This window comes from Squalius cephalus, assembly GCF_949319135.1.
Source record: "Squalius cephalus genome assembly, chromosome: 12".
Classification (NCBI taxonomy): domain Eukaryota; kingdom Metazoa; phylum Chordata; class Actinopteri; order Cypriniformes; family Leuciscidae; genus Squalius; species Squalius cephalus.
Genome location: NC_137133.1, coordinates 13,310,719 through 13,329,068, shown reverse-complemented (window position 1 = coordinate 13,329,068; position 18,350 = coordinate 13,310,719). Strand labels below are relative to the sequence as shown.

The following is an 18,350-nucleotide window of genomic DNA, read 5'->3' as shown; positions in this document are numbered from 1 at the left end:
ACCTTAATCATAGAAAATTTACTTTGAAAGGGAAAAAACAGTTTTTTGCACTAAAATGTGCTTAACTCTCATGCCATGTATCTCTCTTCTTTGGAGGATGAGTAAAATTGATTGCTTTTCAAAATTATGTGGTCACATGACCAAATTATTCTATGGTTTTCCAGAACAAGAGGTGGAACTACTTCCCCCCCTGGCACAAATCACCCCACTCTCCCCTAAGTGCTTTCTACTCTAAATCAGTCAACACATACATTTCATGCAAATAAGTAGTTTTCTTTATAACAGTGAAATCACACAATACATATTTTGTTCAGCATCAATAATAGGGTTACATACATCTATTTAAGCAATAGCATTATTACTATTTAGGTTACATTACTTCAAAGCAAATCAAGCATTAATCAAGCATTAATCAAGGCAGTATAATTGCAAAATCGTCATCTCCATTAACAAATCCCTCATTTCTGATGCTCAGCAGCCAGTGTTGACTTTTTGCAGGCTGGATAGATCCGTCGTTGATCTTCCACCACATGAAGGAGAAACTGCAATAGTTCTTCAGAGTGTGTGAGAGAGCCATTGTAATTATGTAACCAGTAATTATGTTACTGCCATTAAAAATTGGCATGCTGTATTTTAAGGAACAATTTGAAGGGTTAAGAGCATGACAATTGGAGACTTTAAAAATAAGGACCACCCTAGTATGTATATGCAAGTAGTCTACTGTTGTTTGTGCAAGTATACTGCTATAAATATCTTATTGATTTGCATTACAATCAATCATGAATTCGTCTTACTTTTTGGCCATAAAATATCAACAACAGCACCAAATGTCGCATATTTTTTTTGTTCAGTTTGTCCCTGACTTTGTTTCAGGCTTTACAGGGTTAATATTTTGAATATATTCAGTGGCATTATAAATTTGAAACTGGTCCAAATGTGGTTATGATGATGTTAATGACGACAGCTCAGCCGAGTCAGAAGAGCAAGCCAGTGTCTCAGAGGAGCAGTCAGAGGAAGAAGGTTGACATAGGTCAAGACAGGTACAATAGTCTTCATTTTCAGATGTCAGATTCTGGCCTGCGCCAATAATGTGTTTTTTTTTTTTGTTGTTTTTTTTCACACATTATTCTTCCACTACAAGAGTTTGCACTACATTGATACAATTATTCCACCAGACTACACTTGGAATCTCTCATTCTCTCCCCCAAATGTTGAAAACTGTCAAAATGATAGTTTAAATTGGTGTTCTTACAATTTTGCTTTTTAAATAAAGTATGAAAAATATTGTCTGCTCCTTGACAATGATCTCTGTCCAACAAGGAAGATTTTAATAATAAATTAAAATTGGGTTGGGTCTCTTTTTTTTTTTTTTTTTTTTTTTTTTTTTGTTGGGTCAATTCAACAGGCTAACTGGACATTAGATATGGAGACTGATTTTTTTTTTTGACAGACTTCCATATGACCTTTTGCATAATTTTTAGATTGAAAGTCTTCAAGGCGGCTCTACTGAAGGCCTTTAAGGTGACCCGGACTCAGTCTGTGGCAGTGCCTGATCTCCTGACTCACATTAACAAAGACCAGAATGAGGAGTTTGACCAGAACGAGATTAACCTTCTGCTGGAGCGCATGCAGGATGACAACCAGATCATGCTCTCAGAGGATGTGGTGTTTCTCATCTAAAGGATTGCCAATAGACCGCTGCAGCTTTTGCAAATTCAGAGATATAGATAACATTGCAAATATTTATATGCCAGCACTTTGTAACAAATGACTAATAAATTGTGTGAGCATTAATATTTGTGCTTTTTTGATTGTGCATTTTATTTATTTATTTTTATCCTTTTTTTTTTTTATAGGTTTTGAGTTCTATCAATTTTAAAGGCAAGTCATGATTCCATAGATCAAGCTCAGTAATAAAGGGTAGATTCCAGAAAAAAAAAAACTTCTCCATAGAGGCTTCATGATATATTCTGCATTCATGATGTCATTAGGCCCTGCTTTTTAGTCCACTGTCCATTTTAAATGGACATTTGGGGTTCTGTAAGAGAAAATTCAGTATTATAGGAGTTAGATGCATTTAATATTTCAGTTATCTGGTATGGAATGAGAGAACTGAATTGGGTAAATGGACACTCACAGCCATCTGTCCTCTCTGGCTCAATCTCTCTTTTCATCTGTCGAATCTCTGAATTCCGGTCTCCAAAACTCTCTCGACTGAGGCTCCAAAAGTCCAGTCACATCTATTGACGAAGTTACACATTCAAACTTAAGTCAACTTCTGTCATATATATTTCATTGGAATTTCACAGGAATGGAATAAAAACGTGCTGCTCACATACCCTCAAGGGAGAGGAGGAAGATGACATCATCTCCTTTAATGAAGCTCCGACTCTTCAGACGATCATGTGTGATGTAATTGCTGGTACCATTACCGGGTCCCCGGTAGAATGAACTGCCGTCTGTGTCAGTGACTCGACTGCCTACTTTTCGTGGGTCATCCCAGAAATACTTGACATTACCCATGGCTGCACAAAAGAGAGAAGATATTTATAAAATGTCTTTTCTTGTCATTTATCTCTATAAGGCTATGATTACATTAATCCAGATAGATTTGAAAATGCATGTTTTTCTGTACTTTTTGGCATTTTTGTCTTGTGAAAACTGAGCTTTTTGAAGACCATTTCCTAAGTAGATAAATCAGAAAATGTTTCTCCATTGTAGAGTGGACTGAAAACTATTACGGATGTTTTGTCATGTGATGCATATTGTACCCACAGTATACCCATGGTTATACCGGTGTTATTATTACCCCCCAGTATTGGTAGGTTTAGGATTAATTGTGGGGGAGGGGTTAAGATTAGGAAATCAGGTAGTGACCCTATTTGGACATTGGCTGCTTCACTTTTCTACAATTTCTACTTGAGTGTGAAGGTGTGTCGTCCATCTTCTTTTACAATCTGTTAGAAACTCATTGGAAATGTTTGATACGCTAGTGTGGACGGAGAGTGTTTGGAAGTGAATATGCAGTTTACAAACATATCTGAATGAATGTAGCCTAAATTATCTAGAACCAAGTATCTGTAGAAGCATTTATGGCTCATAAAAATGCCTAATAACTGCTGCTTTCATGCCTCCCTAACTCTGTTTATATCTTACAGTCAGTGGAGGTCATGGTTGGATCAGTAGTGATCATCCTCATGTTGTTCATGCGGTGTTGGATGTCTGGATTCTGGTCCATCAGCTCCATGGATGCTTGTCGCCATGGACATGGCCATTGGAGATTGTCATCATAAGGACCAGAGGTCAAGTGGAGGTAGATTCCCATTTTATCTGGGCTATTCGTCAAGCCATTAATGTACAAAACAATCTGAAATGAGTAACCATCTGGGGATAGGAAGCGGGGGCTGTAGGTTTTGGTGCCGGCAGCAGCTGTAGCAAGAAGCCTGGTAAAATCTCGAATACGCCAAGTGAACTGAGGACACTGGGTCTCTGAGAGGTTGATGTCGTCCAGAGAAAGACCACCCTTTGATGCATCTCTTCCTTTAACTCCTTCAAACACCACTCTGAATTTATCAGAGACATCTAGCGTCACATGGTATAGTTCCCAGGAGTCTTTAAGTCCACCTAAATAGCACAAGTATACATTACCCATAGCATAACAATTTATCCTTAAGGTGTGGTCACTAAATTTCGCAGAAGTCACTTTCAAATCAAGCAGCTTTCTGTTGGTCAGTGCGTCGAATTCATGTAACCAACTTGGATACGAGCGATAAATTTGTGGGGAACTTTTTCGCCTCCACACAAAACTCCCAAACTTGCGGATCCCGATTGGAAAGACTAGATATTGTTTCGCCACAACGGTAAATGTGACCGCACCTTTAAGCCGTGGTCACTTTAGTCAAATTTAAAAATGTCCACTGTCGTCAAACATCCACTAAAATCAGAGGGAAATGATAGGAGAATAACACTGATTGAGAGGGACCTAACCCTGGTTTTAACCCTAAACTTGACATAAAATGTAAACTTGTTCTTCAAATCTGATCAGTTGATTGGAATGTTGTTCCAGGATCAACAAAGACGTTGATCCAGGAACATGTCGTACTTGGTAAAATCTGGTTCTGCTATAAAGCAGCTCACACAGAAGTCACTTTCAAACCAAGCAGCTTTCTGTTGGTCAAGACGTTGAATTTACATGGCTAACTTGAACAGAAGTGAAATCTGTGTGCATGGGGAACTTTTTTGCTCTCACACGAAATTCCCAATCAAGCAGATTCCTATTGGAATGACTGGATTTTGTCTGCAAATTTTCGCTGAGCAATGGTACATGTGACCCCACCTTTCACAGTAAATAATTCTTGATTTGGGGTTTTAAATAACTGGATTTATTACCACTGATCTTCTTAATGAGTCTCAGGTTTCCTTTGGGATTTTCAGCGGTGTATTCGCGCACCCAGATGTTTAGCTGGTCATCGGCGCCCCCACTGCTGTAATGATAGAACTGCAGGCATTGGGAGCGTCTTTTGGGATAAAAGAGGCGACTTTCCAGGTAAGCCTTGTTTCCTTGGGTACCTGTGGCTGTGCTGAAATGCATGAAGAACCCAACCCCTGTAAAAGTAAACATTTTATCAGATAATAAGCTACTAAGCCAGTCTTGTCGCTTTTTCACACCTCTTTGAACCTTATAATGGAGTTTAAAGATAATTTTGCATGTCATATAGCAACCCTTGACAAGAAGAGTCTAGAGAAGGTCAAAGAATGAGATTTCCTTATTGTGTCGGTAAAATATGTTTATCATGAAGACCAAAGTGCCACCATAATAATATCATAAAAGAGTAATCAATGCAGGATTATGGACTTTGAATTATGAAACTTTTTACACAGTGGTGGTATACCAGTGAACAGACAACATTAATTTAGCAAATATGTTTTCCACGTGATACCGTCCCATTTAGGATAATATTTGGCCTAACTATGAAGTGACTATGATATGATATAACAATGATTCTCATGCATTGTTAATCAGATAGTTAACATCAGAAATATATAAAAAAAATATTACAATAATGTACATTCTTAACACAAATAAGTAATGCAAATAAGTAATTTTACCTTTTAAGTAAATTTTGCAAAAATATTTGCTATGTGAGTATTATTCACATGAAACCCCAGCTAACAAAAATTAGATTTTTTTTTTTTTTTTTTTTGCTAACATTCCCATTAAGTAATGAAAACGTTATTTCTGAATCTTCCCTGAACATTCAAAATGTCCAGGTTTTAACTGTTTTAACAACGTTTTACATTTTTGAACAAAAATGTGAACGTTAAGGGAACATTCCATTTTATAATTTTGCAAACATTATAGGAAACTTTTGAATGTTCTCTGAAACAGGTAGTAACATTTAAACGTTTTGAGAACATTACGGACGAGTTAACTTTGAACAAACATTCTATTAATGTTACTGGAAGAACAGTATGCGAAAAGACTACTATGCCCATATTTATAAAATAGTAGGTAAAAAGTAGGCTATACCGGATGACTTACTACTTCCAACGAAGTGCGCATGTGATGAACACTTTACTATCCCATGAGGCCACAGGAGAGGATTTATGAATAGCAATGAAGCGAAGTACCTGTAACTGATCGCCAAGTAAGTTTCAACTAGAAACTTAGAAAACTAGTTCCAACTAGACATTATGCGATTTTGGACACAGCTAATCACAACCAATCAGAAAATATTAATAATTATTTGAGGTTATGTTATGGGGATTTTGGACCAATGAGATTTCACAATGGGCGGGGCTCCACGATAACTCTGTTAGCATCTGTTAGCTCACTTATGAAGTTTCGTCACCAACAGTTCAATGCAAAACATTGTTGGGTTGAATCCTGCTTTTGTGTTTAGGGGTGTTCATACCTTGACATTGACCCAGAGTGGTGTAGTCCGTCTTTGGACCACCCTCTACAGTTTGTACACGAGCCCACTTGGCATTTCCACCATCTCCCTGGATCATACCACAGATGTTCGGTTCCTCAAAGTGGCAAGAGTCCAGAAAAGTTGAGGTTGTAGCTGGAAGAATTTTGAAAGATATTTTAGAAGGAGATGAGTGAGAGAAGCCAAGTATTAGTTGAGCAAGTAGTATTTATCTTACCAGTCAGATTAATTTAATTATATTTATAAAAAATAATGGAGGATTATGTAACCAGTCAAGGTCAACCAGTCTCCCACAGAAAGTGTTATAAACTTACTACAATTGTATAGCCTGTTTAGCTTGAGCAGGTCACTGTCACTGAACTCCATGCGTTGACCAATCACATCCAAGAATTCTGGTATCTTGGTAACGATGGTTGGCTCTTGGCCTTTGTTGAAGGACGTCTTACTGTAGTGCATGACCGAAGAGTAATCATAGGGCACACCGAGAGAGCTTGATACCTTTTCATCATATAAATTGAAGTTGTTCTCTTTACCTAAGTGAGAATTAAACAAGGAAACAGTTGCATGTAATAACAGAATATATAAAGTAAAGAGTTGATAGCATGATAGAATATCACTAAAAAGAGATTTATTATTCGATGGCATGAAACATGTTTATGAATTCAGTTATTACCCTCTTCAATCTGGTCCCACACTATGGTGATGTAGTCGTCTCTGTCAGTTCTGGATTGCTCGTGCCAAAAACCCAACGCATGCAGAAACTCATGCTCCACTGTTCCTAAACTGTCACAGTTTGAACCAATTGACAACTCCTGTTTCCCCATCTGTCGATTCCCCACCTTCGAGTAACATCTGCCTTTGCAAATACCCATCATTAGTGTTTAGTATTAGTAGACTGTTTGCTTAATATCTACTGACACTTTTTGTTGAAAATTTACTTAGTAGAACATCTAAAGTGGACCATCAAAATAAAGTGTTACCAAATAAATTTTTTTATATATATGTATAAAAAGGGTAGGACTTTTTATGTTTTTGTATTCAAAAAATGAGAGAGCACAATGTTACATCCATATGAATGTGGATAGACTTGATTATTGAGTTTAATGTTTGAAGTTTCCTCACCCGCTGCCTTTAAACACAGAAATGTAGTTTGGCTCTCCAGCCCAGGGTTTGAAGTCAATACAGGTCTTGAGTCTGTATTGCTCAAATGCTTTCAGTATCACGCCTTTGGCATTGATCTCTGTTGAAAATTACATACGAATGAGTGAAAGAGCATGTAAAAGAGAGAAAGACAGTGAGCGAGAGATTATAAAAGATTAAGTTAGAATGAGTATGTCAGATAAAGATCAAAGCAATAATTCAACTGAACTGAATTAATAATTTTATAGATTCATCTACCAAGGCTGCTGTCTAGGAAGTACGGCACAGTGGTTGGCCAGCGATACTGTTCACCCAGAATAGTGTTTCTGCTTTCTCCCTGTTAAACACAAACCAAACATGGATTTAGCTTCATTTACACATCCCTGTTATTTAATTTTGCAAGTTACCTTTTATTTTATGTATTGCTTGAAAAATAATGAAAACTTTATTTACACATCCATATTTTATTTACAAAACTTATAGAAAATTAATAACAAAAAAAAAAAAAACAGCTCAAATAATATTGAGTTTGACATCCTGAGGTTTAAGCATTTTCTGAAGTTTAATCATCTCCTAAAATTATTTTCTTTTATTTAGTAATTTTGATGTTTTGTCATATGTATTGCTTGACAATTTAAAAGCAAATTTTTTTTCAGATGTCCTAGAAAACAGCTCATAAAATATTTATTTAGTTTTACATTTTCTGAATGTTATTGTTACAAGTGAGGCTCTTTCGCACCCGAATATTGACTTTCTCATGTGGACTTAATTTCCTATATGCCCTCATTCCTGGTACTGATTGCACTCTCACCTGCATTTCATCACACACACACTTCTTAAGCAGATCACAACTGCCCACACTTTGCGTCGAAGCCTTAATTTGCCTCGGTGATCTTTTCTGAGCATGTATTCATTGTGTATTGTTATACCCGTGTTTGATTTGATTTGGACTGTCACTCGTATTTGATTCTTGCCTTGACCCTTGCCTGCTATTTTGACTCTGTACGTTTTCTGCATGCCAAACCGGACTACTGTTTGTTTCTGTCGCTGTCATTGTGGACTGCAACTTTATAACTCTGGTTTTTAATAAAACTGCAGATGGATCCTCATCCTGTAGACCCGTCATTTCAGATAAGCATCTCCTACATTTTTTTTTGAACTTATTTAAAAAATAATTTTTAAGTTTGTTAATTCTTTAATCACACAAACTGTACACGTCCTAAATTTTAGTTACAGATCTCACAAAAAATTAATAGTTAAAAAAAATGTGACTTTAAATGTAAAAAATAAATAAATTTGTTTGACATCCTGAGGTTTGTCAAACATTTTCTAAAGGGTTAAGCATTTCCGAAAAAAAAAAAAAAAAGGCCTATATATATATATATATATATCTATATATATATAGCCTAATTTTTTTTTTTTTTTTTTTTAAGGGACCGTTCGGTATTTATTCTTTTTTGAGGGGAGGGTCATCCAACTTTTTTTAGTCTAGGGGGAGGGTCACCCAACTTTTATATTCATGAAAACAGCAACATTTCAAAGTGGGTCTGACCCAACAAAAATCCAGTTTGGCGCTGTTTGACAGTGCGCGCGCACTTCAGTACGCGCTCAGAAAAAGTGCATCATGTCAGAACAGAACGCCAATGAAATGTTTACCCGGCAAAGCTTTAAAGCACGAGCAAATAATGAACTTTTGTGATTGCGAATAAGTGCACAGTGTCCTGTGAGTGTAACTCTATCGCTCCATTAACATGTGTGATGTGAATGTACGTCGAGTTTTACAGTATTGGGACTGAGGCGCCAGAACTGCAGCTGATAGAATGTGCGCTGTAGCGGGATAATGCATATTTTGTAAAAAAAAAAAAAAAAAAAAACAATGTTAAGGGCGTGACAGTTCTCCATTACGGACATGACTGCTCTGAAAGTGACTTTAAAAAAATCACAGAGACCTCAAACAGAAAGCACAAAGCCTGTCTTTAAAGTGAATTTCGTTTTTTATTAATTGTATCTTAATTTTAATCAATGTTTCATCAACCAATTGCCTGGATTTAATAAATCATAAGTAAATGTACTAGAAAATAGATAATCATGACAAGGAGGCGGCGGCGAGTGAACTGGACTCTTGTCTCATAAATGAACCGAAACTCAGCGTAAGGTAGGCTACTTGCCTCACAGACCTGAGAAATATATAGAAAGCTTTAAATGTCTACTTTTAAACAGAACAATTCAAAACGAAAGAAAACAGACTGCTCTCTTATGTAATCCGTATGAAATGTGCCTCTGGCGCGTTCTGCGAAGATCACGACGCATCGTCAACTTCATCTTTGCAGTTGACACAGAAAACACTTGTTTATTAATAAACAATTAAAATGTCTCCTTGCTATATTTGACATATTCATAATCATTACTTTTGCTGGTTCTTTGTGACAGCTTTTAGATGCTTTATTGGCAGCGCCACCCACATGTTGAACGCGTCACACCACATCAGCACCGAAAACATGATTTTTTTCCTAATCTAAAATTCAAAAATCGTGATACGAACCGAATCGTAGGTTTGGTCTATCATTACAGCCCTAGTAAGATGAGAAAGCAAGAGTTTATGGTTGTAAAAAAAAACAAAAAAACAATGGCTATCTTAACAACTTTGCCAAGCGCAAACCAGTACAGAAGTAGGCTAATCAATAAATTATCGGGGAGGGTCATGCCTTTTTTCACAATCATTTTGGAGGGTCGTAGAAAAATTTATTGCTGGCGAAGGGAGGGTCATGATTTTTTGACTATATCAAAACTCCTCCGGTGGCCCCTTAAATAAACAAGTAATAAAAACTCGGTGAGTGTTTTAGCGCAATTTTCTTACCTCATGGGATCACAACACTAAGAGATAGTAAATCTTTTCCTGGATTTTTTTTGTGCGTTCCCGAGATTAGACCTTCCTTAACATAATGCCGAAAACCCGAAGTCTCTAGGTGGTCTGGTTGAGGAGTAGATAGAAGTGCAAGATTGGTGCGCACAGACGCACAGAACAGAAATCATGAGTTAACAAGCGCAATTTTGTCCGGTGGAAAATTGCGCTAACAATTTTGTCCGGTGGAAAATTGCGCTAAAAACGAACAGTCCCTAACCGGGTTCTGGTCCTATTTTGTACCCTGTTCATGGAAAGTACTATGAGAACCTGTTTTATAAAACACTGACCTTCTCTATCAGAATGTCTCCTTCCACCAGGTGAAGTCCTGCCTCTGTTGAACAACACAGCGGTTATTGCAAAAGTATAATCGAAATAATGCTACAGAATTAAGACGCATATTAATGTTTCCACAAACCTTCATTTATTTCAAATATATCCTGGTCTTTTCCATTATCTACATCAATCTCTGTTTTGCCTAAAAGAAAAGTCAAAGAAGCATAGAATATAAAATCCTTTAAAATCAAATGTTATTTTGAAAGAATATGATTATAATGACTCACCTGACAGTGAAGATATTGGCTTTGAAAGAAAACATTTGAGGAAAGTGTCAAAGGTGCGCATTTACATCAACAAATAATGACAGTGCAAGCCTTGATATTGTATGAAATACACGAACTTTTGTTTAACATGTATTATATGATCACAAAATTGTGGTTTTCTATGACATACCCCGACACTGAAAGTACTGAATTCTGGACTCACCAAACCCAGGACTGCGGTACATAAGAATAGAATGAGAAATGTGTAGAGTGATGCCATGAGATCGCTTTACTCTTGAGTTATTCTCTTCAAAATATCAGTGTATGTGTATGAACCAATTTATAGTTCTAAAGAGCTTCTGCAATGATAAGAGCCTGCAGCTGATAGGGTATTCTTTATGATGGTCACCATTAGGGTTGTACCTATAGACGATAGTATCGTGTATCGACGATAGTCAGAGATATCGCTGCTGGCAGATGCCTTTGACGATATCAATACGATAATTGGCTCGTTTTCCCATTAATGTATTAAATCATTATTATTATTATTATTATGAAGCTAGTATTGTTATTAAATTAATTAGGAACTACAATTATTTTTGCCTTGCCTAAATTCATAACGACATCGCCACATAACCACACTTGCGACATCACCGACATAACCACACTTGCGACATCACCGACATAACCACACTTGCGACATCACCACATAACCACACTTGCGACATCAGTGATCGAATTGAAGGGGGGCTGGGGGGGTCCCTCAGATATTTTTATTTTAGTAAAAATAATAATGACAAATCTGATTAAATGCATGCAATGGATAGGGGAGAACGGTAATGTGAGACATCGGGTAATGTGAGACACCACACCCCCTGTATCTAGGCAAAAATATTTTTTTTGCATGTAAAAGTAAATTTTCTTGCTGTCAGCTTAATCAACTGTTGTGCCAAAGCAAATTGATTCAGGTAGAAAAACTTATATCATACATGTTGATGAACTACCAACATATAAAACCATGTGATGACGCTAGCTGAAGATAAGCCTGAATTGCTAAGAGAGATCGTTTTTTTCTAAAATGTGGGGTGGGTTAAAGTGAGACAAATGCTGTGGGGTAAAGTGAGACATGAGGCACAAGTTAAGTTTAGTCTTAAACATATTTTAACGTAATATTACATGACATATGTTTTATTTTTAATGTCATAAACATTGTAAAAAAGCCATCAAAAAGAGAACGGCGAAGTAAAATCAGTAGCCTGGGGTGCAGTAGCTGAGGCAAAGAGGTGGAGCACCTTCTCCCTCTCACCTTGTCCTAATGGAGCATTTGTCCCCTTCTCGACAAAATCCCCAAGGTCCGTTTTAGGACCGAGGTCGCTCCGACAGGAGCTCCGCACTCTCCCTGGGAGCCTGCTAGGGAGTAAAGTCAGCATGGGAATCTCGTCCATCTGCAACCTCACGGACACTGTTCATTTTTGTTTTCGGAGGAGGACCTTCCTCCACCGCTTTTTCTCCAGGGGTGTCTCAAGCCCCTGGAGTCGCTTCGCCGTTTACCCAGACCGACCGTTCGACAAGCATACGTTTTACCTCGGGATCAACCGAGAAGCCCCGGCTGGTTCGGGATCAACCGAGAAGCCCCGGACGGTGAACCGCGATGCGCAGGCTCCCTACACAAGGGTCTCGCTCCACTCAGGCCTGGGCTTGAGACAACACGGCCACTCATAGGGTGCGTGAGGAACCATCAGCGGGAGGCATCTGGATCGAGGCCGTAACCGGGAAGGGTACTTTCAAAGTGGGGGGAGGCGCAGGGCGAAGTTCGGCTCTTAAGGCGTGCCAGGGGGGCCCCAACTAAACCACCCCCACCCCCCCACCGCTGCACTGCCCAACCGCCTTTGCAGACATCCGTTCCAGACGTGCTATCTGAGTCTCCCGAGGTCTTGTGTTGACGCGCAAATCAGGGAGGAGCAAGCTGCCCTTGACCGGGCAGGGGCCGTCCCCAGGCGCGTCCGAAGCTCCAATCGACCGGGCATCCCGACTTAACAGCCCGAAGGAGAGGGTGCACTCCGCTGGGCCCCAGGCAACCCTGAGGCGCCTGTTTTCCATTACCTTGTCCGATAAGAGTGTCGTCTCCCTCCTCTACAACACCCCGAGCGTCCGTGTTTGGACCATCGTTGCTTTAGCAGGAGCACCAGCAGGTGTACGGATCTGACTTTGACCGGAGATGACCCAGCATTGTCCCTCCTCCACAAAGACCCAAAGGTCCGTTTTAGGACCGACTTTGCTCCAGACGGAGATCCAGCGGTGACGGACAAATACGAATCTGGCCCAGGACGGGCCACCCTCCTTGGGCTGGCCAGGGGAGGTCTGACTGCATTGAGCTTCCAAATGTATCACAATATTTTGGACATAGTTCTTTTTTTTTAGGAGGAATTTCCTCCAGCGTGCCATTCACCCTTATCAAGCCAAGGGCGTTGCACCTTCACTTAGATGCGCACCGGTGGGTCATCAAAAAAATGTGCTTAGTTGACCAATCCCCATGATTCTGTTACTAGTCCGACATTAGTTCTGGAATGTGTGGTTGTCAAGCTAGCTGTCAGGATTCTAACTGTTACAACATGTTTTGTTATGGAAGTTTCAGAGTGGAAAAAGTAAGTGGATCAGTTTACCCCCAGCTGGTTCACTTTACCCCCTTGATTTCTCTGGTCTGTCTCAGTTTATCCCTAAGCTGGGGTAAAGTGAGACACAAGACCACTTTTTAAAAAACAATCATATTTTCACTGCCCTTCGTCCTGAATACATTATAATAATTTCCATTGCTAGGAAACAACCTGAATTAATGGGAAATGTGTAAATTTGACTGATATATCATTTTAGCTCGCTTAGTGGGGAACAAATGTAAAAAATGTCTCACTTTACCCCACTCTCCCCTACGTTAAATTTCGTGAATTGATTATTTACAATCATTTATTTTAAGTTTGTTTATAGGCTAGTTGCCATGTCACTTTAAAATGTAAACGCCCCGTCCCACATCTAAAGAGCGCTGTGTGCGCGCATGAAATCGTTGACTGACAGGACTGTTTGATTGGCGCCGCTCCGGTGAAGCTAATTTTAGCTTTTAAAAAATGGAGAAAAATAAACCTCCACTCGCAGTCGGGAAGAGAAAGCTTCTTACTGACTTTTTTGAGGGGTAATTGTCTCTCTCTATATATCTTTCTACTTTATATCTATCCACTCCATGTCGGGGCTTTTGTATTCCTTGCATAAATTGGAAACATTTAGGCGTAAGTTACTAATTTTTTCATTATTAATAGTACTGGTTCTACACTGTACAGGAGTGCTAGAGATCTCGATGAAGACGGATAACAGCGCTCGTTGTGCGCTTATATGCTTTCTAATATCCATTCAGAATTTGTATAAAACTTGTTTTTCATGCTGCTAGGACCAATGGCCACGTAAACACTGCAAAGTTTGGGGAATTTCATACGCATTTATGAGGGATTCACTCTTGAAATAGCAATGATTGACATTGATTGCCATAGCATTGTTTGTTCCTGAATAAAGCAGCCTTTTTCACTGAAATGGTTAAGGGATCTCCCAGTCACGTGACCCCTAGCCGCGTGTCAGCCATTTTGACGGAATACATCCGTCAGATACTCAGCGGCAATGGATCTATTAGGCTAATTGTAAAATTATCTGTTTTACTTTCGGGTTATAGGGCTGTGACGGTGGCAGTTTTTTACCACTGCGGTGGTAATGGACCAACTACCTGCGGTGGTTGGGGGGTTGTTTTGAAAATTGAAATAAAAATTTAGTGTTTATTTGAGCAATTCCGTCAAAGAAGCAACACTAAAGCCTGTAAACAAAGCATTGAAATAAATATAAGTAAATATTGGAAACTTAAATATAATAAAGTTAAATATATTAAAAAAAAAGTTTGTTTAATAAATTCCACACAAAGACGCGTATTCCACATATGGATTTGCACTTGGTAGTCACTAGATTAGCTGGCTGCCTGTTTCGGTTTTAAGGGTAGGAAGAAAAGTCTCTCTCTCTCTCGGGGTGGTGAAAAGCATTCTGTCGTCTCGCTCCCTTTGACTTAACACTGGAACGTTTTCAGCGATGCAGCCGAAAATCAGCTGTTAGTCAAAGGGAGCGAGGCGTCTGAATGCTTTTCGCAGCTCTAGTGGGATCGCGCCGCATAGGTCATAATTATTTCGGGTTTACGTTGGCTCATGGTCGGCGATCATGTCGGGTTTACGTTGGCTCGCGGTCGGCGATCATTCTAATGCCACCATCTTCCCGATGTCTTGCCGATTAGCTACCGATCTCCATAAGACATCTCACCGAGGCACTTTATGTCGGGCAGGCACACGCGCCCCGACATCGGCAAGAGCTAATTTGTTGTCTGGGTATGAAGCCTACCGCTCTGCGCTTTGAGAGGGATGTGGGACATGAGGAGGAAAGAGACCATCGATCTATTTTCTGATATCTTCATGTTTTCCACAAGGGCAAGACATTTAAGCTATGTTTGATATTGCGCTGCCAGAGAAAGCAAAAATAAAAATCACCCGCGCGTGAAACACGCTTTACAAATAAACTTGACGCGCCTGTCTAATAATAACAAGCACAAACTGTTAAAATGAATCTGACGTGCAAGTAAAAATGTAGGCTATCTGTCCTACAACGTTTTTCTACTTTACCACAGTAAAGAATATGAATAGGCCTAAATTAATTAAAGGCGAACCTAGGAAGAAACGTTTATAATCCCCTTCGAAAATCGAGACGTGAGTGAAGATTTGGGGGGAAAAACAAGAGCAGAGATGAGTCTCGATTTTTGAATATTCGATTAATGTAGTTAACAAGTTAATTGAAGTTCGGGAGCAGGACCACACCTCAACTAATCAGCTCTCTCTCCCCGTCTGTATATATACACTGAACCCACCTTCACCACACCGTTCGTCTCAGTTTTTTCGAAATGGATTCCGAGCTGCAGATCAACCCCTCTGACTCCGAAGACGATTTATTTAGAAACTCTCCTCCGTCACAGAGCGTCAGGTCTTCACAACAATCCCTAGGCAGCCAAAATTCACACCGGCTGCGTTCTGTCGTAGAAATCCCTCAGTCCCGCGGGCATTCACGTCACAGTTCATCATCGAAGATTTCTCCAACCCCGACTCGACAGGATCACTCTCCTCTGCAAACGAGAACTACCATCAATGATCGACACAGGCACGAAAGCCGCCGCGATCGCTCTCCTCGTCAACCGCGTCACCATTCAACAAACCGTAGCAATTCTCAGCGCACTCACGCCACGTCTCCCAGACCAGAGAATACCATCAAGAATTGGACTGTGGCTCGCCTTCAGCGTGCTCTTAAGGACAAAGGTATCCACTTCAGCCGATCTGACAATAAATCAAGACTATTTCAGCTTTACACAGCATCTACACACATTTCAAATTTAAATTTCGAGCCTCCAACGCTTCCGGCATTGACACGCGATCCTCTCATCGTCATTCGTGTCGTCACCACACTGCCTCCACAACGGCCTCAGCCAGCAGTATCCGCGCCACCTAGTGGAGACCAAGTAATACTACCTCCAACATCTGCGCCTTCTACCTCAGACTTATCCCAATTCATGACATCTTTCTTTGCTTACTTAAGCTCACAAACAGCTACAAATCCTCACAGACATTCATCCCTCCATCCCAGCATCCATTCTTCTACCCTTCATTCTGGCATTAACAGCCACACGGCCCCTGTTATTTCTGATTCTTCCCTACAAATTAATCCAATTCAAGTCCCTCATGCAGCAAACCCAGGACTTCTACCTCTCAGTGGACCTTTTCAACCCCCTCCTCTTTCTTCCTTTTACGCAACTAATCTACCCCTTTTCCCCTCCCCCCCCCTCTTTCCCAACAGCTTCACATCCTGCCAATAAATACCAGCCCATATACCCTGGCCACAGCTGCACCGCCTCCTCGTCCAGCTTCATCAATCCACCGACCCTCCCCAGTCTCTTCAGCCTTACGTCTTCAGATTTTATCAGGTAACTACACAGATTTAGCCCAGCTCCTCCATCCATCCCTCATAAATATCAGCCAGCCCAGAGAGCTGCAAACCAGTCAAGGCCTAATGCAGTTCTGCCATCCTTTAAACTCTCGTTCAAAGGACCTCACTCCCACCGAATTTGCTTAGCTTTCTCGATCTACAGAGATATAATTTGCTGTTTATCCCGATCGAAGAACCGAGCTAGACGATTACCTATCAATCATTTTAGACATGGCTGTGCGTTTTGGAGGAACAGGCTTCTACAACTACCATGTTCTTTTCGCCACACAAGTAGCAGGTCGGTTACAGCAGTTCAATCAGGGGACATACTGGGGCACTCTTGATGCAGAACTCTACTGTCGGATCTTCGCAGCACGCACTTCTATGTCCTGTGAACTATGCGGAGCACCATCACATCCAGCCTCAGCTTGCACCATCACACCCTCTCAATCTCAACCCTCCTCACGCAAAACATCCGTATTCAATAGATTATCCACAGCAGCCCCACCTCCTCCTCTAATTCCGAAACCTCTAAACATACAGCCCACAGCCAACGTTCCACTTCCCAAAGGCATTGACAAAAGAGGACGACCGATCCTCTACCAAGGAGTAGGGCTGAACGATTAATTGCATTTGCGATAATGCAATTTTCGATTTTCTAACCGCAAAAGCTGCGATTAAACTTTGGTCACGTGACACGCGAGAGTAAAGCAGTCTGCACTACGGAGGAAGCATCAACTTGGCACGCTACGCATAGACCTGGCATAGGCTACAGGAAAGAACAGTTTGTGTTTAATTTATGTGATATTGTGTTATAGATTCTCTCCAACGATTTTGTATCTATTCAGATAATTTCAGAATAGAGTCTGAGCTTAGTTTTAAACACAGATACGTGATGGCGCTGCGTGTGCTTTATAAACAACCATATTCTGCTTGCTTCTAATTCCTCTGTCTCACACACACACACACACGCACACACGACACCACTCGAACCTTCCGAAAAATAATCTTTCATAAAGTTCGGAAAAGTTGAAGCGAATTACAAGGACATTCGTGGGCTGCATTGCACAAGATGCGCTATAAGATACGCGTGTTTTGCTTGATGTTACTCCTGTAGTCTCGCCCGCCGGTATTTTCCTTACAAATGCTCTAAGAAGGCATCATATGTCTTTTGGAATGCAGTTGGCTTATATATTAAAAATATGAAAATCACCGACGGAATAAGCTGCTTTCAATTTCAAATAGTCACACGCGCTTTGTGAAGAGCGCTTGAGCATGCGGCTGTGAGCGACTCCGTCTACGTGGTTAAATGTACTTGCATCTCAAAATGCTTTAATGACGCGAAATAAATGTAAACGCAGTCAGTTATTTTAACAGACAGGACAAACCACATCTTATATTTCAAAAGAGATGAAAACGTTAAGACAGCCTACCCTTAAATACTGAAAGCACTCTTTGTTTATTGCTTGTAATGTTTTTAATGTTTTTATTTTATTTGCTTTTATGTTTTGAAGCTATATTAGTTAAAATTCTTAACATATAGTTGTATTTATTTTTTTAATGTGTAATTCTTTTTAAAAGTACTTATTAACAAAACTTAAAATATTTATAATTATAAGATTAATTAATAAGAAAAAATTGATCGGCTTCCCATCCTATTTTACAATGATGTATTGCTTGTTTTTGTTGAAATTATAGAAAAGATAAAGAGCTTAAAAAATAATCGCATATTAAATCGCAATCGCAATATTGGTAAAAACTAATCGCAATTAGATTATTTTCCAAAAT

At 39.7% G+C, this 18,350-nt stretch overlaps 2 protein-coding genes across 2 annotated transcripts in view; one reads left to right on the top strand and one right to left on the bottom strand.

The window, feature by feature from the left end:
- The window catches only part of mcm3l (MCM3 minichromosome maintenance deficient 3, like), a 46,557-nt gene extending 44,754 nt beyond the window's left edge, over positions 1–1,803 (top strand). Inside the window, exon 15 of the mRNA XM_079889082.1 lies at positions 1,482–1,803. Coding sequence (XP_079745208.1) covers positions 1,482–1,680 — 199 coding nt within the window. The 3' untranslated portion in view covers positions 1,681–1,803. The remainder of the gene's footprint in view (positions 1–1,481) is intronic.
- LOC307168620 (meprin A subunit beta-like) lies at positions 1,669–12,617 on the bottom strand (the record flags this gene model as incomplete). Its single annotated transcript, XM_079888748.1, has 16 exons — positions 1,669–2,038; positions 2,138–2,240; positions 2,340–2,525; positions 3,157–3,624; positions 4,390–4,605; positions 5,916–6,068; positions 6,248–6,466; positions 6,607–6,785; positions 7,056–7,173; positions 7,332–7,410; positions 10,266–10,309; positions 10,394–10,453; positions 10,539–10,557; positions 10,741–10,751; positions 11,824–11,962; positions 12,402–12,617. 15 exons carry the CDS (start codon positions 12,615–12,617, stop codon positions 2,158–2,160), a joined length of 2,190 nt encoding a protein of 729 aa, XP_079744874.1. The 3' UTR covers positions 1,669–2,038; positions 2,138–2,157.
- Between the last annotated feature and the right edge of the window lie 5,733 nt (positions 12,618–18,350).